The 21,636-nt window shown below is 49.7% G+C and overlaps 2 protein-coding genes across 5 annotated transcripts in view; one reads left to right on the top strand and one right to left on the bottom strand.

Annotated features, from left to right (window-relative positions):
• The window catches only part of LOC149340832 (uncharacterized), a 127,328-nt gene that overhangs the window by 25,056 nt on the left and 80,636 nt on the right, over positions 1 to 21,636 (top strand). Inside the window, exon 5 of one of the 3 annotated variants that reach the window (XM_089549728.1) lies at positions 13,243 to 14,892. The exons of the other annotated variants lie outside the window; for them this stretch is intronic. Coding sequence (XP_089405854.1) covers positions 13,243 to 13,343 — 101 coding nt within the window. The 3' untranslated portion in view covers positions 13,344 to 14,892. Of the gene's footprint in view, positions 1 to 13,242; positions 14,893 to 21,636 lie in introns of those variants that run through there. 3 annotated transcript variants of the gene reach the window in all.
• The window catches only part of LOC149340833 (uncharacterized), a 38,801-nt gene that overhangs the window by 16,025 nt on the left and 1,140 nt on the right, over positions 1 to 21,636 (bottom strand). The gene's annotated exons all lie outside the window — the stretch shown is intronic.

Genomic DNA, 21,636 nt, shown 5'->3' on the forward strand with positions numbered 1-21,636 from the left:
TATGTTCGCCTCGGCATTTTCGCTTTCTTTCACCACTCTTTCACAGCACTTTGGTTTCGGCTTGCGTGTTTTTGGTGGCTTGTAGGTGGCCGAGCGGTGTAACCATTTTGAAAATAAAAAAAGATTTGTGTAGCGCTATTGCAGCCATTGTGTGCCACTCGTCCAGTCGTTTTTTTTTTTTTTCTGTGCATCGTCCTTTCGCGCTATACTGTGAGAAATATGGCGAACCTTTACCACCTATAGCCCGAGCTTCCGTTTTACTGAAGATTAATGTAGGCTCCATTTATCTTCCGGCGGCTTTCTATTCCTGGTCGCGGGCAACACCTTCATGTCAGACGCGAGAGGCCCGGATGCATCTTGCCTGATTCGCAGCGCAGAGGTTGAGGGTTTGAAGAATGCTGGCGGTTCTGAAAAACCTGTATGGCACCTCGGACGGTCGTTTTAGTTATTTACTTTCCGTACCTTCAAGTGCGATATATTTGTGGAGGGGAGTGGGAAAAGCGGCAGACCTGTATTCTTAAAGGCAGGATGGCTCAGAAAACGAGAAAAAAAGATTGGAGCACGTGTCAGGAATTGCAAGTAATTGAAAAAGAAGGAAGGAAGTAACGCGCAAGAGATACGTAAGCAGAAAACCATAAATTAAACGCACAAAGCTATACAGCTCAGAAGACAAGCGTCGCCTGGCTTACCCCGTTCAATATTTTTCCGCGAAAGGGGGTATATTGTATAACAGGTAATCCTTCTTCAACGCACGGGTAATCTGTCGCGATTTTTCGCCGTCGACGCGTGGCACTCATTGGACATCTTTAGCATACAGTGTACCGTGTTACCCTTGCCAGGGTACCGGGAGCCCTCGCGCCCTTAGTAAGCATGCACAGATCGCCTTGTGGGCGCCAGATGGTGCTAGGTACCCGGCAGCTGCGCGCACGCCTGCCTCATCGGGGCCAATCAGCGCGTGCGCACTGGCGGTGGGCGGGCTTCCGGTGCTCTGGTAACGGTATCACGGTATGATAGAGGTGTCTAATGACATCGCAGTCTGTTTTTTTCGTTAGCTGAAGCACCTACACTGCCAAAAGAGCTCTTGGCTGTATTAACTGCTGCGATATACCATGGGGAACCGTAGCTTGTTCCTACCGTTCATAGGCGGTACAGAAATAATGCTATCAATATACTTTTTTTATCAGCATTTCCTGTGTATAAGCAAGCAATCGTTATTTCCTGTTTTTAACCTGCCAGAAACAATCATTTTAGCAAAAAACTCATCGCGGGGATGGCCTGACTCTTTCAGCCGGTGATGGTGTTCGGAAAAGATAACATTGATCGTGTGAAGTCTCGGCTTTCTTAACGGTAGCTGAGCCTGGTCACTAATCTCCTTTCTAATGAGCCTTGTTATACGAGTAGAAGTAAAAAATGGGATTCAAGGGCGTCGATGAATACACTCAACATGCATGTCGACCGCCATGCAAACGTGAAATTCAGCCTCACATTTGTTTAAACCTTTTGAGCATTTCCACCATGGTTTTTTACCGCCATTCATATTGGCACAAACATAGTAACCATTTACATGCATTTGAAAACAAAAATGCCTCCACTCAAACTGGTTCAAGCTCGCGATTCCCCCCCCCCCCCTCCCCCGGCTATCCACCCCTCACCCATCCCCGCCTCCTCTCACGCTGTCTCTGATTTTCCTACCATGCGTGGTCCCTAATGGTTGGGAAGGAACGACTGGCGCACAATTGACAGCGATCTGCGCAGGCCGTAGGGCAGCAGCGGCGCTCAGCGACACATATCTACGGAGGATGAATCGCGAGCTTGAACGAACTTTGCGCGGACGTGATCAGGTCGTGCAGACCGAGCGCACGTGTTATTCGCTGCCTCAGCGAACCAGTGCCTCCTCCTCGGGGACGCTGACCGAAGGCATATCAGACACAACAGCATGAAAGCTGATAACGATCAGACGGTGTTCCGGGACATGAGGCTGGTTCTTCGAAGCACATCACGTGCGTGTTTCTGAAATTAAAGAAATATCAGCCGTGGCGGAGCGGCCAGCCTTCAGTTTTGCTACGTCTGCGACTGTCTTCAACCAAATAACCAAGACTTGTATGCAGTTTATTGGTTTATTTATTGGATGTGAACGTCCCGAAACAACTCAGGCTGTGAGGGACGCCGTAGTGAAGGGCTCCGGAAATTTCGACCACCTGGGGTTCTTTAGCGTGCACTGACATCGCACAGCGCACGGGCCTCTAAAATTTCACCTTCATTGAAATTCGGCCGCTGCGGCCGGGATCGAAACCGCGTCTTTCGGGTCAGCAGCCGAGCGCCATAACCACTGAGCCACCGTGGCGGGGCACTTGTACGCAGTGTACCCCCTCCCCTCTCACTTTTCGCTTTACCTCAATAGTGTTGCCTCAATTGTTCATCCGTTTACTGTATCTCGACTGGGCTCGACAGGCTCGACTGGGAATGCGTTAATTACTTTATTGCCGTGATTATTGGCTCAGTGATGAAAAATGAAAATAACAATTCCAATTGCATGTAACGTCCGTGGAACGCTATAGTCGTCAGCAATATGAGCCGGAAGAGAGCGTGAGCGTTCATTCATTGATTAGCCCATAATTTTATGTGAAAAGCGCAGTTATTTTTTTTCTGTTTTTAGACTATAGTTTTCCCCTTGGCGCACACTATCCGAAAGTCGTTCTCAAATTTAGTGGAAAAATAGCCAGAAAATGCGAATATCGCTCAACTGTGCATCATATGCTTTCGTTCTCAGTAGCTGCGTAGTCGTTGGCTTTTTGAAAGTTACTGCGTGGAAGGCGATGCAACCGCGTTAAATGACGAACTTCCCTTCAATTTTGGCGACTTCACAGCGCCGCACGCCCACCGCGCTCGCTTCGTCAACGCTGGGGCTGGAGCGCCTAGCTGTGAGACGCTATGCATCACTTGGGCTAAAATATCGCTTCCCCGGGCCTGTCTCGAAGCGCGTTCCCTTATAAGACGGAGCGGCGAGAGCTCTTAAGCGACAGGTTTGCGCATTACGAAGTCGACGGCCGCTCGTAAATGAAGTGAGAAGTTCGTCGCTGGGGCTGTCTTCGCTGCGTGCTAGCCTGCTATGCCTGCTTAGTGACGTGGGCTGAGACAACATTCCTTTTCCTTTTTTTAAGTCCTCGCCATATATTTCCGTTCTGTCTTCTCTGCTGTCTACACCGAGTGGCTCCGGTGTCACTCCTTGTCTCAGAGTCATTCTTCTTCGTTACCCCGCATCTGCAGCTGCCGACGTTCACCACTCAATTTGCGCCCTCAGCAGTGGTGATCCTGGCATTCCGTATTCATATGACAGCGCGCCTGCGGTAAAGTAGCAGGGGGGGTGCTTTCTTCGGGCTGTCAGCGTGAAGTGTACAAGCGGGTCGGGTTCGGTCGTGCGCGTTTTCGCTCCTTTTGCGGCGTTAGCGTTGAGGCGCCCGCATTCGGCGCTCTACGGGTTTGGCTTTGCCCGGTGATTGCTTTCCACGTAGGATGTATATGCGACTGGTTATCTTGCTGTCGACCCTTCCTACTCAATTCGTGATGCGGTCTGCGCCGATCCCATGTTCATGCGTCTGATAGGGTTCAGGTGTGGCCGAAGGCTTTTGTGCTCCCCTAGAATAAAATATTAAATGAAAATACTGTTGGTTAATGCACGTAGCGCGAGAGAAAAGACGAGGGACAGCAGATGAACGGGACAAGCGCTCTCGCTCGTCTCTCTTTTCGCGCTACATGCATTCAAATGAACCAACTCGCCCAGCGGAAGGTATTACTGTGTGAAAATAGTCTGAGGGTCAAGACTTGACTACCTATTGTGCACAGGTTTGCGAGACAAGAAGTGAGACTTTTCACCCCTGACCCGCTTATTCAAGGTGCTATACCGAAAGGAGCGAAATAGCGTCCGCTCATAATACACCCAGGTTTTGAGCGCGCCTGTGTCCAAACTTTTTGTGTCGCTCTTTTTTGTATTGGGGTGCATTCGAAGAGCTTGTTCGCGTGCGCCGTTCAGAGTATTCCTCAGCTCTTATTGTTCTTAACTGTTGGCACCACCTCAAAATTTAGTCCGGCCGCCGCGGTGGCTCAGTGGCTATGGTGCTCGGCTGCTGACCCGAAAGACGCGGGTTCGATCCCGGCCGCGGCGGCTAGAATTTCTTTGGAGGAGAAATTCTAGAGGCCCGTGTACTGTGCGATGTCAGTGCACGTTAAAGAACCCCAGGTGGTCGAAATTTCCGGAGCCCTTCACTACGGCGTCTCTCATAGCCTTAGTCGCTTTGGGACGTTAAACCCCATAAACCAACCATCAAAATTTAGTCCATGCAATCGATATAGCTTCTTTTCGAAAGCTGCTTTATATTCGGGCGTCAGCGAGTCAGAACTTGCTTCTTTTTCAACAGAATTTGTTAGACCCGTCCGTGCGCTATTTGTTCAAGGGCCGTGTAAACGCCTATATTGGTTATAAGTGATGGCTGGTTATCGGAGGTTGCGGGATTCGAGTTCGCTGTCTCCTGCATACCATAGCGCATTGTCTGTGTATTGCATTCTCCGAATGAAGTTAAATACGGGCACTTGTCCGCTGCTATGGGTATATATTTTGAAGGCCAACAGCGCAACGACGCAGACAAAGTAGAAGAAAACACAGGACAGCGCTTGTCCTGTGTTTTCTTCTACTGGGTTCCCAGCATCGCAAGTCTGACGCGCTAAGTTTTTAACCCTTTGACACGCTGTGTACAGAGTTGTGTACAAAGTGAACTCGCAGATTTTTCTGATAGTGGGCTGCACCTACCAGCTATTTCTTTCAGCTGAATTTGGCATCCCTCATGTCGCAAATGAATTTTTTTTATGCATGCTGTATGCGAACGCACTAAATAATATTTCGCGAAACAGTGAGCGGGGTGGTACGCCATCCGCCATTTTTGTGCCGACATATTAAGGCGAAAGCCTTTGATACCTCATCGTTGTCGACAGAAGGTTGTCAGAAGAGATGCCGCGCTTTTCTAGTCAGACCAGAAACAAAATCTTTGTGCATGATGGGATTCGAACCACCATCCTTCCGTTCCGCAGCCGAGCGTGCTAATGGCTACGCTACTTCCTTCCAACGCATATGTAGCTGGAGAAGCTACATATGCATATCAAATGCCCCCCTGAATTTTTTTAGCCATCAGTACGGTAGGAACACCATTTTTTTTTCGCAATTTGAAGCGTAATGTGCATTTTGGAAATAGTAATTATTTCCGCGATCTTTCGGGTATTTACTTGTTAAGTCGCGGCATAAGCCGATGCACTGTCATCCATCATTTTCCAGAGGGCTATATACTTTTTTTCTTTTTGTACCACCCGTATTGTTGGCTCTACGGTGGCTGAACGTGTGGTCTCATTTTGGGTTTTGCCCGATTGTGGATCGCGCCATTCTCTGTTTCCCGCGGCAACGCGGGAGACGTTGTTCGGGCGTCGGACCAGACCAGCTGTAGCCGGCTGTGAAACTTCGACTCTCGTCTTCGCTTTCTCTCCTTCTTCCCTCAAGGCCCATTCTATAGTGAGGTCTCCGTAGCGCACTCGTATAGCTCGGCCTACCAGGAGATCCGTCGTTTCGGTACACGAGGGCCGAACACATCAGCTTATCGAGGGCGTCCCAGCCACATGGCGGGGGCGCCTGCCCTGTCTCGGAACCAGCGCTTTATACGCAAGCTTTATCTCTGATTGATGGTCCTGTCTCTCGGCGCTCACGCGTGGAAGCTGCGTAGCCTGCCGCATCCTATTTATTTTTCCCGCGTTGCTTTTTGGGGGTGCTCGCAACTGGCTCCTCGAATATACAGGGAAGAGAGATCGCTTTGGTGTTGTACGGTTCTTTCTCGGCGGCCGAGGGCCTTTTTGCACGCCACGCCGCGGTCTGTTTTCGCGCGAGCTTGACAGAGACACGCATCCAAGCTCTGAGTGTGTGTGTTATGTGTGCTGCGGCGCGCGTGGTCCGAATAGCTGCTTGACGTGTGTGGTTGTAGGAGTTCGAGGCAGTCCTTGTGCGGACAGGCGCTGACGCGCCTGTATGAGTTACCGCGAACTTCTTCTATAGTAGGTGCTGGATCAGCCTTATGCTGCGTCGAGCATGTTTTGCGCGGTGTAGTGTCGGTATAGGTGTGATCGCAAAAGATCAGTTTTGATGTAAAAAAGATAACTTTTGATGTATAGATATAGTCGTCTAACGATGTTGACGAGCGGGACGTTTCCATTGTCCTCGGTGCGTGGCGAAGCGAATTAGAGGAGATAATTTATTTTCAAAAAGGGAGCGCGTGGCGGTTGAGAGGTCGTGGTGAAGTCGAAGAGGCCAGCATAAGTACTGAAGTCCACATAACTCATCGGAACTGGACGAGTGAAAAATTGGAGGAAAAGGTTGGCGTGCTATATCCTATACACGAAACGCCGGTTCTTTGAGTCCTGCGAAAAATGTTAATACAAGCAGCTTTCGCGTGAGCAATGGTGTATGTTCGGTTGTGGCGTCCTTGCTTTCCAGTCGTTCGGCATTTCTGTTGAGACCGCCTCTACTTGAATGACATTAATGCGCCAAATACGGATATGCGTGTGCGGACTAATTTAAAGGGGTCGTCGCGCAAGTCTCTGCAAACTCGACCTTTAGAAAACACTGCTCTGTGTATAAAGGCTGTGACGCGACTTTTCATCGGCCGGTTGTCGTAAACGGGCTCTACGGGGTTCCTCAATTTTCCGCCCTGCTTTAACGGCAGGGGCTCCATTCTCGCCCACGCAAGGGTTCAGAGTGCGAGGGGGGGAGGGGGGGAAGAAACCTTTGAAGCCTAACGTATGTCGGTGACGTCCGCCCGACGTAGTATATAGGGATCGAAACTCGGATGTTTGCGCCGTGCACTCCGGATAGCCCTTGCCCGTCAATGGCTCCTGTCCTCGTGTACGCGCAGAGCGCCGTTCTCGAAGCCGTACTACGTGCGCCGACTCGATGGCTTCTTCGGTCGTTATCCGCTTATCCGCGCTTTAATCGCGGGCCGTCACTATATCGTCGCCGGGGTGATTTGTAAAAGACGACGCCCCCCTTCCCCCCTACGCTGCGTATGGTGTGAACGGGCTTCCGGCTCGGAAGGTCAGAACTTCACGCTGTTCGCGTCGGCAGCGCCATCTCTCGGAAGAAAAGGAAGCGCTCGCCTGCTGTTCGCGTTGCCAGATTAAAGAACCTTGTCCTCGCCGCCCGGCGGTCCTTAATAGTTCCGGTCGGCTCGGGAGATTGTCGTCCGCCAGGCCGGCAGATTCATTGGCTTCGGTCGATGCAGTCATTTCCTTTAAAGCTCGCAGGCCTTGCTTGCTCTGTAGGGAATGAGGAGGGCGAGGTCGTGTGGAAAGGAAAGGCGCGGTAGCTGTCGGATTCGGAAGTTTGTTGTCGGCGTTCGACGATCGCGGCACGTGGCGGTCGGATTAGAAAAGCCGCGATGTGGGCGATTGTGGCGCGACTTGGGGCAGTCGGCCTCCCGATGAACCCGCTTTAGCGAAGTCACTGCACTGTGCATCCAGCACTCCCGTTTGACTGTTTATCGAAGCGCCGGAAGTGAGTGCCGTGTATTGGTATACGATTCGCTCTGCGCCAACGATCGCGTCTCTCGGGTCGTACACAAGGTCTCCGCAGAGCCGTATATTCCCTTCGGGAATATACGGCTCTGGGTCTCCGATTTGCGCTTCTTTACGTTGCTCTGCGTTCAGCGGTTGTTTTTTCTCTTCGAGAGACAAACTATCGTTCGTGGACACTAGGGCTTTCATTTTATCTTGTGCACTGGTGTCAGCTGCGTTCGTTAAAATTTTATTGCGAAAGCAATACTAGTTGCACTTTCAGCCCGTCGCGTAGCGAGGCCGGTAGCTACCATATTAGCATATTGGATTGGATTGGATTGTATAACCGATGCATCACCACAAGTCTAACCACAAGCACCACCACCAGCTACACTACCAGCTGAACCATGGCGTAGCTACGGATATTGCTTTCGCCATTACCGGGCTGAACCAAGCTAAGCCACAGCCATTTTTTTTTCTTATCTGTACCTGACATTGGTCGCTTTCTGCACTTGCAAGTTATGTCTGTATCGCGGCTGCTGTGTGCTGATGCAGTCACGGTGATTTAACTTTCGCAAAAAGAGCCGCCAAAGATTTGAACCGCTCTCCTCGCTTCCGCTGAAACTTTCGAAGGCCGAACTGGAATCGTGTCATCTCGCTTGGAAGCAGTGCTGCACAAGCCGCCGGCTCGGAACTGGCCAAGCGTGGACCAAACTGGCACGCACGCGGCATCTGAACGCTGCTCGGCCTCAGTGTACGTGACGTCACCCTCTCCCCTTCCGTGCGCGGGAGGTGACTGACGCGAGCTCGAGTAGAGTAGAGCGTGAAGCCAGGCGCGCAAAACCTCGCGCAATCGAGTCCGGAACAGGAGGTAGTATCTCCACGAACGGGAGCGCGGCTTCAGCGATTTCGCGATCATTTCCAATTTCGTTTCAGCGTCCCTTTGGTATGCCCTGTCTGTTGTCAGGCTGGCGCTAGTGCTCTAACGACGATCCGTGGGATATTTCGCTGGTGGTTTGGCTCTGCGCGCGTCCGCCCAGCGGCATTCATTGTTCTGACGGACGTACAAAGGGCCGCACAGAACAAGAGTGCGCATATACGTCGGGCGAAGCGTCGGCAGCGGAGGCGGACGCCCGCGTTCGAGGAAGTATAGTCCAGTGTGACGCGTGTCGTAAGCGTTACGGTGTAAGGTGTTACAATGTTCCAACGGAAGTGCACGTATAACCCTCTTGAATGAGCGCACGCGACTGCTAGCAGACTGCTTTTCTCGTAACCTTTGGCGTGGCCGGTGCGGCGCAACTCTCGTGGGCGCGCTCGTTTCCTCACCTTAAAAAGTCTTACACGCCTCCCGGCGCGTGCTTCTTCAATGGAAAGAGGAAGCACCGTCTCGGTGGGCGCGGAATAGCGCGGCGCGTGCGAGACGCGGCCGAGCGACTTGCGCGGATTGCTGGCGAGCGAACGCATTGTTTCCTCGACACCGGACGCTGCCGCCTCTTGCGTCACCGCGGCCCCGAATTTAACGTCGCGTGTGCGCAGCTCGTGCTTTTCGTGACGGAATTTGCGAGTGGGTGCGCCTCGCATATTGGCAGGGACTGTGTGAAGCCCCCTCTGGAGCGGAGAGAGATCTCTGCCTTTCGGGAGCATCCACGCGCCGTCGAAATTGACTTTACGTAATGCAGCGTGAAGACTCCCTGTGCAGCCCTCGTGTGCCGAGTCTGTGTGCGTTCGTTTTGGAGCGGAAAGCGCGCTCCAAAAGCGCGCGCTGCACAAACGACTCCAATGGCTTTCCTTTTGTCTTGTGAGGGGGGGGGAGCAGTGATGAACAGCACGGCACGGATGGAGAGAAAAGAAAAAGCTTTCCTTGGTAGGAAGGTGTGGAATCTTGAAACGAATGTAAAAACAGGGAGTAGAAAAATAGAACGCTCAGTTACAATGGTTGGCACAGAAATGCTGATTAAGGTTGCGTGGCGCCCAGCTCGTTCGGACTTGCTGCGAGTGAGCTGTCAGCGCAGAGGCGATGCTTGCGAAGTGACATTCTTTGCCGCATATTACACCGCTGCTCCTCACGCGGGCGCCTCTGCTTTGTTGCATCACTAGAGGCACGTGTGAACGCTGCCGTCGGCTTACGCGCCAGCCGCTTTTGAGTCGCGTGGTGTGGCGTGGCCCGCTATGAAGTTGCGTATCTTTCTAAAGGTCAGGGGAACTTTCGTCCCCACGCTTCCTCGGAATTACAGGGCTGCCCGCGCAAGCTAGTAAGTCGCGCGTAGTGTTCGAAAAATCTGCTTGTCGAGAATCGCTCAGTTGAAAGATTGTAATTTTTATGCTTCGAGAACTGCTACAACTAAACGCTTTCAAGGGTGGAGGCGTGGAATAGTAAGTCTGATCGTTAATATACTCCCACGTCACCCATGCGTAGAAGTTATCGCGTAGGGGCACTGTGCCTTGTGCAGTTTTACTGTTTTCGTTGGCGCTCCTGACGTGGAAACAGGATGAGAGAAACGCATAACAGTCGTGGCCGCTGATTCGTCGTTGGGGCTCCCATTTGAAGTCCCGTACGGTGGTCTCGCTGCTTTTCTGGGACCGGGACTACTCAGTTTCATTTTAACGCAGGTACTGCTTAAATAAATGCGTTTGTGACTGTTTTAATGCCTCGCGAAATTACGTTGTCAAAACTTCGCCCTGGCCTATTAAGATGGCGTTCGCAGCTTGAGCCTGTAGAGTGTCTGAGCTTGTGTTATCTCCTACTGTACAGAAGCAGGGTGGTAAAACTCTCAACGAGCTCTACGGCTCGCATTTCGTTGTGGACGCTGCTCCGGTGAGCCGCCCAGGCGTGTATGCTCAAGTCCCGCAGAAAAGAGGGAAGGGGGGGGGGGGGGGGCTAATCTATCGGGGTACGCTTGGTGGTCGCAGGGCGCGACGGTAGCTCGCGAAGGGGCCGCTGCAGTTCCGGAAACCGCATGATGTATGTGCGCGTATGTACGAGCGGGCTGTTTACACGGGATGGCTGTGTGCGTACGGCGTAGGTCTACATTCATGGCTAATCGCGACGCAGGCGGCGGGTTGTGGTGTAACGTTGACGCAGCGTGATTGAAGTCTTCTCGTTTCCATTGTGTGTTCCTTCGCTTTGATTGGACATATTCTTGCTAGACACACTGTGGCATCGTCCTGCTTCCTCGCTGCGGGGACCTGTCCGTTCGTTCACCCGAGATTAAGCTGTATTAGCTTTCATGTTCTACGTAGAGTGTGTGCGCGCGCGCACTAGTGTGTGTATACGTGTGCGCGGAGTAGTTTTACAGCTTCATTTAGCTCACCGAAAGTCTTTCTTTTTTGTTGTTTTACGGTATGCGCGTATGCTCGCTATAGAGGACTTTGTAACGCTACAAAATTTCATTCCTGGGCTAAATGTTATAAGTATAACCTGGTGGAAAATTAACTGACGCGTGCTCGTGTGTGTGCAAAGCGGTTGCTCCACTGGCCGCCGTATCTGTCTTTTTTAGACTGCCTCTTGCTTGGCCGTTTGTTTCTTTCTTTTTTGTTTGGTTTGGTTTGGTTTGGTTTGGTTTGGTTTATTGGCGTTTAACGTCCCAAAACAACTAAGGCTATGAGGGACGCCGTAGTGAAGGGCTCCGGAAATTTCGACCCCCTGGGGTTCTTTAACGTGCACTGACATCGCACAGTACACGGGCATCTAGAACTTCGCCTTCATCGAAATTCAGCCGCCGCGGCCGGGATCGAACCCGCGACTTTCGGGTCAGCAGCCGAGCGCCGTAACCACTGAGCCACCGCGGCGGGCCGGTATTTTTTGTTGACTTCCAGACTGCACGGCTATGATCTCTGGTACTGAAGCCCATGCATATACTCGGCGTAGTTTGTCAGACGCCTGTTTGCGTTTCTTACAATCTCTTTCTTTCGCTATGGTCGCTTCTTTTTCTTTTTTTTTTTTTTCATCTAGTAATCTACCCTGCGAAGCAGGAAATCTGTCTCCAAGTGGTAGCCGGAGGCGTACAGCAGGTACTCTTTTTCGATGGTGATTGGTCTTTGACGAGATTCTTTACGCAGGTCAAATGTCTCTCCCTGTCACGAACTGCCGGCCGCTCGGTGCTGAGTTGCTTCACTTTTCAGCACTATAAGCAGATTGGCTGAGTGTAAGAGCGCGGTTCCTCAGGTCCCATCGCTGCTTTCTTGCAGTTTTTTTGTTTCTTCTCCTCAGCCTTAATTTCTAGCGTCGTTACACCGATTCCAGGGAAGCATATCAAGTTCTCTCCGGCATTATACCGCCACGTGTCGTTTATACTTGCGTTTGGTTTTAGCTCCAGGGCTCGACAGTTAAATTGGCAGTACGTGGGTTGACTGCACTGCGATCAGTGCGTTTCGCCCTAAGGTTTTGATTTGAGTCGCTAGCGCTGTGATGAGGTAGTAATTTCAGAGCGTACTCCGTGACTCCTTGCCCCCCCTCCCCCTTTTATTCTCCGTTTCTTTCTGTCTCTCGCTTTGTCCTCAATGCTGACAGCAGAGTGCTTTGCAAGACTGCAAACGTACACGGTCGTCGGAAAGTCTGTTTTTAACACCCTTTTTTCACTGGTGTTTTCTTTTTAGCAGTTCTACGTGCTTTGTGATCGAGCAGTTCCACAATGCATTGAATGTGGATTGAGCACAGTTAGCGGAGTTTCACGAATGTCCTTTTTTTTTTTTTGGCCTTTGGTAGTTAGCATTCGCTTCGGTATGCCTAGCTTCACAGTATTTACGTAACATCGTTCACATTGTTAGGAACGAGCGCACGAGCGGGATTGTTGTTGCGCTGCAAGTCATCTCCGCAAACCTTTTTGAAATATCAGCTTCTCTTGTTCGTTCGAACCCTCTCACGTTCGGCGCACTTTGTTGTTTCTCTTGGCTTGGCCAAAGTCCGCGAATGGGTAAAATCCGCGGATCCCCGAAGCTTTGAAAGCGGTGCTTAAAATATAGCCGGTTGCCGCCGGCGCTGAAAAAATCCTTGGCCTGTAGTAGTCGTCGGCGGCAGTGCCGTATACGCTTCGGGTTTATATCCCTCTCCGTTCACGTTCTCGTTCGGTTCTATCCTGAAGCGGCTGCCCCTGTGAGGTGCCCCCGACTGCCGTAACTTAGAGGTGGGCTGAATTGCGTCACACTTACGGCGCAGAAGCCTTTGATCGAAGCACCCTGCGGCATCGCTGGCTTTCTTGAATTAATGGGTAATAAGACCCAAGTATGTATTGCGACATCATCGTCCCGAGAGCGCGTGGGTTGGGCCTGGGGAAATTTTTTAAAGTCACTGCGGTTGATGCCGTGCTAGTACGGCAGAGACGGGGGTTGGACTTTTCGCCTTTTTTTCTTTTTGGAAAATTGGCCGGACTACTTTTTCGTGTTTATTTCCGAACTCAGTTTTCCGGGCGTCTTGCCGGCGAATATAATTTCCCGTGATGTATTACCGCTATATATCTGCGATATATATGGCTCCCCTGAGCGCTCAAAAGTCAAGTGCACTCTAAACAAGAATGCGCCTATATGGGAGTGAAAATGGAGTAACCTGTCCTCCAGCGCACTCCCTTTCATGAAAGGGTGTACACTAGAAGACGTCTTACTCCCTTTTTACTCCTTTATGTTTAGTGTGTAATATTTATCTTATCTGGTTGTGGATAAATGCAGGTGCCTTTGTGACGTGTTGGCGAAACACTCCTCACTCGTTCACCTTCAGTCAGGGAACGAGCTGTGGAAGGAGCGTTCCCGAGAACGAAGTTTCGAATTAAAAGTACCGGATACGGGGCCGTCGCCGAAATACAGAGGCAGCCAGAGGACCTCCGACCACGATGGCGGCAGCAATATAAGTGCCGTGTAACTGGAACCCAGAACGTGGCACTTTTTTTTTTTTTTTGAAATTGGTGTTCATAGTTCTGAGTTGACGGTGACTTGTTTCAGTTAAAAACTTTTGACAGTGTCCTTACATGCTGTACGACGGCGTAGTGGACCTCTCGGTGTGCACCCCGCGTTTGTGTGAGGTAGCGAAACTGCGTATCGCAACGCATAGTACATCTGCGCTACATAATCCAACGATCCCGTTGCCTCACTGCGCTGGCTTCCGCACTTGGTGACTGATTGTAACTCGTACTCTGTTAAAAATTAAGCCAGCTAGCTTTGCCGATACCCACCTTTCTCGGTTGAAACCGAATTTCGAGAAGTGATTCGGCGTACGTGTATGCTTCCTTTCTGTTCTGTTTAAACCGAAATCCGCAACCACTTGCAATAGGGCCACCCGTCGGATGTACCCAAATTTCTCTCTCTCTCTCTCTCTCTCTCCTGTTTTGCACTCCCTTCATCAGTTCCCTTATGGTGCATTCCTGGTGTCCAGTCAAGCGAGGAAGATACCGCGCCTTTCCTTTTCATCTTACACCTTCTTCCTATTTCATCTCCCCGCTGCGGCACCTCTGTCTCTCTCTCTTCTTTCACTCCCACCTTCCTCTCTTCTCTTACGGCGTGGTTGAGGTGTCCACCGAGTATTGAGGCAGTTACTGCGTCATTTCCTTTCCCCAAAAACCACCAATACCCGGATTTTCAACTCTGCCGCGCCGGCCGCGTTTCGATGGAGGCGAAGCGCAAAAGGCGCCCGTGTACTGTGCGATGTCAGTGCAGGTTAAAGATCCCCAGGTGGTCAAAAGTTTCCGGAGCCGGGTGTGCATCAAAAAAAGAAAAAAGAGGCAGTTACTGCGCCTTTCCGTTCCTCAAACCAAATGTTAGATTTTTTTCCCCAGAAAGCAGGCGTAGAAACCAGTCTCGACTTCTTCGTTTTGCCTGAAAAACAGCTTCCCCGCAGAACTGCAGTGCCGACACGTGGGGTCCAACTCCAGCGAGGCACGCTTCAGCTGGGCTTGGTGGAGCTTTATGGGAGAGAGAAGCCTTACAGCCTGCTGCAGATAGGCCTTTCACGCATTATTCACTTTTCGTCCGAGGTCTAGCTGCGTAGCGCTTCTGCCTAAAATAACCCGTCTAAGCACCGTGCTCAGGCCTGAGTGGGCGACAGCAGCGTTGTTGTTTATGGGTTCCTGAGGGCAGGCAGCGGGAAGCGGGCCGGTATATGGGAAAGGAACGGTCACGCAAAGCATAGCCGAAGACGAGGAGCGTGGGAGGGACCTAGTTCTGCACCGTTTCTGTGACAGGGCCTTTCATATCCTTTAGTAACCCACTGCGAGGACTGCTATGGGCGAGGCGCACTCGTTGATGCGCGGATGTAGGTCTTCTGCACAAGTACGTTTGCCGGAGGCGTATATCTGTTTGCGTGGAGCCGCGACCTCGGATGCGTGACGCCCCCCCCCCCCCCCCCCTCTTACTCTTGCAGGCATCGTACCATACACGGGCAGTATATTGATTTTCGCAATCATAGTTTTTTCGCGCAATAGTTTATTTGCGTGCCCGGTGTGTTTAGAACACGCTACTTCGAAAACTTCATTCTGGGATGCGTTGGAAGACTGCAGGAATTGCTTCGGGGCTGACGTGTCGGGCAAGGCATAACTTAGTTCGTTTTGCTCTCGTTGCGGCCGCGTTTTTGCTCGTATGCGCCTTTCTAAAGCTGTCGCCAGGACACCGGAAGGTCGGCGGCTGTAGTTCGCCGAGAGAAGCGTAAAATTCTCTCTCAGATTCTCGGAGCCGAGGGTTTTGTTGATGCTCGAGGCTGGAATTTTTGTAATTGTTCGCTCGCCAGAGACGGACCGTTCTATCATTTCTGCGTCAATCTGTTTGCTCTCTTGCAGGGCGTGAAATGCGAAAGCGTGATCAAGACCACTGGCAGCATAACGTCCGAATAACGTCCGAATGACGTCTGAATAACGGCACAATAACTGTCGGTCGAGAAGCGGAGCGTCTTACGCGTGGTCGCCCTTACAGCAGGGAAGCTAAGTCAGTCCATCTCTGATTGGCCATCTCGAGAGGCGCACCGTAGCGTCCTGAACGGACAGCGAACTTTCGAACAGCGAAAAGGCTGCTTGTCCTTTCGTGCGACTCGTCACTATAGCCGCTAAATGTAGACCGTGGCTCTTCGCATCATCATGATGCGCGGGGAATTTCCATGCGCTGTAAACTTTCACAGTCATGCAAACGGAGCTGCAAGCTGCTCGGCTGATTGGCTTCAATCTTCTGAGATTCAGAGGAAAATTTCGCACTTTTTTCTTTTTCAAATTGCCATGGACAGCACCTTTTGTGAATGAAGAGAAGGGAGAGAAAGAGCGAGGCAAAGAGAAAGAGCGACAGAAGGAAATCGCTGGTCGAAGGAAGTCGTTCATTGAGAGGGTAGCTCTAAAGCATGCTATGCGTTATGTATGTAGTGTCCGCGCTTTCTGCTAACCCCTTCGTTTGTGGCAGAAAGACAAGGCATGCATGATCGGCTGCTACTTTCGGTACCGGTCAACACGCGCAAGTAATATTAATATTTTAGGGGCACTGGCTATAACACCAGTGGGAAGCGCCAATTTCACAGAGTTGCAAGGAATACTGTGGCAGTGAGAGTTAAAAACATGGTATTCAGAATGAAGCAGTTTGTCGTGATGGTGAAGTGTCTGTAATGAAATATCTGTAAACAATAGAGTAATTTGCAGTAATAACTTTATGGCCCGTGAAATATAGTTGTATCATGTAGTGTCTATATGAGCCGTTATAATACGGGCCACGCCGGTCCCGCAAAGTGCTTCCTGGTGACACACATTTTTACTGACAAGGTAGACAGCAAATACTTTTCTTTATTTTTTTTTATAAATTTAATTCTCGTTTTTCGCCGGTAGCCGGTTTCTGTTGTTTTCGGTTTTATGTTTGAGTGAGCGCTTAGGCAATAAAATTTGAAACGTCATTGCGCATACGAGCGTTTTGTCAACTTTTCTTTTACGACGTAGACCTCCGTGCCGAGAATTTAAAACAGTCGTGTATATACTTTGCTGACGGCGCCATACTCATTCGTAACAGTATTTCGTTTCACCTGCCCGCTTCGTTTGCTCCCGAATGATGAAAGCCTACGAACGTGGTCCAAGCAAGAAGCGTAATATAATTGGTTTTTGAGGAAAGGAAATGGCGCAGTATCTGTCTCACATATCTAGGTGGACAAACAAGAAGCAAGTTTCGAAAAATGTGCTGCGCGGCATGATCGCTCGTGCGATGTCGAAACGAAGTTTGGCGGCGGCGGTGGATCGGCGGTTGTGGCGTTCGGCTGTTGATTCTATAAGGTCGCGCGTTTGATCTCGGCCGCGGTGACTGCATTTCTATGGAGGCGAAATACAAGGACAGCCTCTTGGCACATTGCTCGCTGCGCGGTTTCTTGGCTCCGTCTGTGGTATAGCTGGCGCCATCTATGTAAGCTACATGCAATCGAACGTACCCGAAAAAATTGTCGTAATAAAATAGTTTGTTTTTACCGTAACTATCTATCGTATGAAACGTGCAGTTATATAAATAATATGCCTTGAGTGAGGAGTTTTACCAGTGTGCCGTGTTTTGTTAGGGAACTATTAACTGCAGTTATATATCTCGCTGGCTAGCTACCCCATGGAGGAAAAAAAACTAAGGAGGGAGCGTCCGGCGACAACCTTGAAGCCTAGTCTAAACAAGTAAAGATATAGCAAAAAAAAGAGAGTGTGTCCCCCCCGTGATCGCACCACGTGATAGCGTGCGGTAAAGTCTAGCCCCGCTGAGTGCGCGCATGCGTCAATTAGCGCGGCAGACTAACTGTAGATCAACTTCCTTGCTGTAGACGCCCGCGCCGCGGGTCGCGCATACGCGCGCACTAAAACATACCAGAACCAAAACAAAGGACTGCCTCGGAGAGCGAAAAACTGAGGGAGAAAACGACTTCAAAACAACTCGGCTTGCGAACGCTGGCCGCGTGACGTCACGCTCCCTCCTTAGTTTTTTTTCCTCCATGAGCTACCCTCATCACTTGCATTCGTATATTTGCAGCCATGAAAGCAATCCCGTTTCGTGTAACGGCGCGGTAACCCTGGTTTTTGGAGTGGCAGTTTTTGTTTTGGTTCTTTTTATATTGCAAAGTTCAGCTGAAAGTTGCTTCATTGTAATTCAAGGTCACTGAGAACGCGTGCAGTCTTCAAAATTGTGAAATAAGCTCCTTTAGGAAACATTCGGACGCGTGACGTTTGCTTCACTTCATCAAAATAAACCGCAGCGTGCTCATTTCAGTTGAACGACCTTTCACTTTAGCGAGCGTTATTTCGAGGCGTCCCCTGAAGTGCGCTGAAGCTATGTTTCGCAAGTTCTATTTCACTCTTTCAGAACGTTTCGCTTAAGACCGTGTATATATATAAAAAAAATGGGTGGTGATGCGGGGGACTGTCAGCCGAATGCGGCGAGGGTGCTTGCTTCAGTGTTTCATCTGCGAATGAAAGAGAGCTGGAAAAGAAGATAAAGAAGAAGAAGAAGAAGAAAAAAACGACCGGGCCGCATTTTTCGTGGAGGTCATCTATGATGCTCTTTCCATCAACCCAAGGCTTGCCCTTGATTGGCGGTGTATAGGCTACACGTGCCGTCCTTGTTCTTGGGTATCGACGCCCGACACTTCGCCCACGTTACGTACAACGCAGAGTTCTCGTTGTTGCTGAATCCCGTTACGTAGAACGCTAGTTGTTGCCGAATCCGCGGCGAAAAAGAAAAAAAAAAGATAGAGTAACGCTGTCGGCGTACGCGGCCCTGTGATGACTGCTTCTCGTTTCTTTTTTTTTTTTTTTTTTGCTGAAAGGCGGAGTTTCGCATTTCACTCGTGATCTTGAGGAAGGGGGTTGGGGGGGGAACAGAGTAAGCCAAGAGCTTGGAGTGGTACCTCGTTGAAAGCCCCTCATCGGCTTCCTATTTCAAATGCTGGAAACCGAAAACGGCTCTGGTTATTCGAGAAGGCGAAACCGCCAAAGGAAACAAACTGTTCGGACGAAGCGGGCCGTTTAGAAGGCAAGAGACGACAGCGATCCCACGCGAGGAGGGTTCCGCGTAGAGACTCGCTGCGTGTTACGGGGACCGTTCCGTAAGCGCTGCACACGGCGCTAATTGTGTGGGGAGAACTGGAGTGTACAGTGTTGAGGCTGGGCTGTTTTTATGTCGACTTATATGGACAGAGCTCGCAACTACCTTGTTAGTTACGTTAGACACGCAGGAAGTTTGCCACGGACGCAGCGACGTTTTCTACGTATGCAGTGCGTGAAAATGGAAGGCGGCTGTCTGTTGAGTTTTTTTTTTGTTGTTAATTTCAGAAAAATTTGCAGCATTTTCACGGCAACAAGAGCGTTCGACCATGAACCGCGTATTTCACGCGTTATTACGCATTTGAATATCGTTGGACAGTTGCTTCGTTGGTTTGTTTTTACATATCTCTTTTTATTTCTCATTGTTATTGTTAGTATTGTAATAATACTCATTTACATTTTGATGATCATGTGCCGCTTGAGCATATCGGTGCCTGTTTGCGGCCCTGGCAACCGGGAATGCAGATTGTGGGAAATTTCACACGGAAAAGGCAGAACGAGCGTAAAAACGTGCTCGGAGAAACACACGAGAACAGTGCTCTGCCCGGCGAAACATTAATAAACTATTCAGAGATATCACAAATGAGATCCGATCAAACACCGGCGACAGTCAACCATGCCGTCAGAGATAGAAAGCGAGGTCGCTTTAACATGGACTAAGTCGTGAACAAAAACTCTGAGCCTGAATAGGAAGATGTTTCTTAGTGCATTTTTGGCTTTTCTTACTGAACTAGTGCATTAGACTTCCTCAGATAACATGAATGGGACGCAAAAAATTTTGCGCGTTTCCCCGTATTTTGCGTGTATTTCTAGCAGTGCGTGAAACTGGGCTTTCTTCAGGCTAAATTTACGTTTAGGTTTCGCAAAAAGTGAGCAAATTGATCGCAAATACATGCATATCTCATATCTTGTAGTTGTTTCTTTCTGCCTCGAGTTCCCAGGTTATTTTCTGAAAAATTGCTCGTTACCAGTTTAAACCGGGGGTGCATTATAATCCATAAACGCGTGGGACCCATACCCAGTTTGCGCAGTGAGAACACAGTGGCCGTAGTAAAAGCGGCAACGTCCCCAGTCGGGGAAAAAAAAAAAACCAAAAAAAACGACAGAACAGTGTCTAATATATTTTTTTTTCGTCGTTTTGTCGTAGCGACAGATTTTTCTGTTGTTTTGTGTGTAGTATTTTTCTGTAGTACTACAAGTTTTTTTGTGTAGTACTTTTCTGTTGGCTGTAATTCTGAAGTACTTTTCTGTAGTAACTACAAAGAATTCTGTTGTGACGACAAAGCATTTTTGTTGTGCTTTTGGACCGGGATCGGATTTTCCTAATTATAGAGGCTTTCAGCGTACCGGAGACGCACTAGCGTAGACGTGTACCCAGGACGCCGGCTACGCACGCGCGGGTTCCCCGCTTGGCCCCACCTATGCGTCCGGTAACTCGGTATACGTCCACGCTGATACGTCTCCGGTATGCTAAAAACCTCTATTATAAGATGCGTGGGGTGAGAAGAGAAATTTAAATCGGTTCGGCGCAAGTCGATCTTGTCGAAGTATGGAAAACCGCTTACACAGTGTCACCACCCACGGCCGCTCGATCTTCCCGATACTGATGGTGTTGGTGCTAAAGGTTTAGTCGCTGGCGTGATGCATTGCTAGTGCAACGCGTCCTTCGATAGCAGGTCTATCGGGAGTCACGAATACTCTCGTACTCTGGACTTGGGTACGTGGAAGCCGTGCTGGAAAGGCGGAGAAAATTGATTGGACTTGCGCGTAAGTAGGCCTGTTGCGTCACGTGCGTGGGCTGAATAACAAACGGGCATGACGGTGACGAGCATACAAATCGAAAACCGTCGCTCAGTGGGTTCTGTGTATCGCGAACCGATAGTGAGTGGACCAGGCCGTGATTTGGCTTGTTTAGTTGGCTGGTTTCGACACTTCGGACGTGGAGAAGTTGACGCGCATGGAGGTTGTCTCTCAAGAATTGACTGAGCGTGCGCAACGTTTACTTATGTAGCTTTCTTCCTTACTTCAAGCTAGGTTGACAAGATTGCCCTTCTTTAATGCGCAGTTTATTTACTGATTTATTTTATTTTAGCCATAGGGCCATAGGGCCGTGCATGCATTTCATGTGGGATTTCAATTTCAGGTAGATTTCAATTCCTGGATGCTGTAGGCAATTTGAATCAACTTTAGCCATTTCGAGCCAGTGCTAGAGATTTAAATTCGTGTTTTTTTTTTCTGTGCGCCAGGATACACATCTTTTCACACTGTTACAAAGATATGAGGGTAGTGCATCATAAGAGAAAAAAGGGCATACGCTGGTGCACTGCAGAGTGCAGTTCGTTTCAGAGAGCTCTAACGGAGTCGCTATTTTGCATCTCTAGAACACTCTGCGTTCGCCTCCCAAGAGAAAAAGGACAGAATCTTGCCCTAAATACGGCACAGTTTTGTAGTTACCGGAGGTTTTCTGTAGTATTGTAATAACTTTCAGTAGTACATTTCTGTTGGTCTATCATTAGGAGAAAGGACATCACAGTGCTGCAGAAAATTCGGTTGACAGTAGTCACTACAAAAATTTCTGTTACGACAGGTTCATGGCCAAAAACCGTGCAAAAAATTTGTTGGGATGGCAGAAAATTTGTTGTTGTTTTTTTTCGACATGCGCAGTGATGCAGATGTTGGTAAAGGCGATTTCACGTTGTCGCTCAGCGAAAAAGAAAATAGCGAAAAATAAGCCAACTTTAAGTTTCCAGACTACAAATGTTTGTTTACAAGCCTGTACTGACGTGTCAACGATTCTAGCAGGCGCTTAAATATCGGTGATCAAAGAAGAAAGCTAGCCTTCTCGTTGTCTTCTCCAAGTTAGCACTATCTTTATCGCGCGCCTGTTGTTTTAAAACCCATTTCACGCAGGTAGGTAGCTGAGCCAGTTCCCGGCCCATCTCGATGACATGTTAATGTGTAATTTTTTTTCCTGAACCGACAGTTTTGAGCACGCGACATGCGATTCGAAAGCTATCCGAAAAAGCAAATAAACTCCCGC

The sequence above is a fragment of the Amblyomma mixtum genome, chromosome 6 (genome assembly GCF_055824585.1).
Source record: "Amblyomma mixtum isolate Tamu chromosome 6, ASM5582458v1, whole genome shotgun sequence".
In the NCBI taxonomy this organism is placed as follows: domain Eukaryota; kingdom Metazoa; phylum Arthropoda; class Arachnida; order Ixodida; family Ixodidae; genus Amblyomma; species Amblyomma mixtum.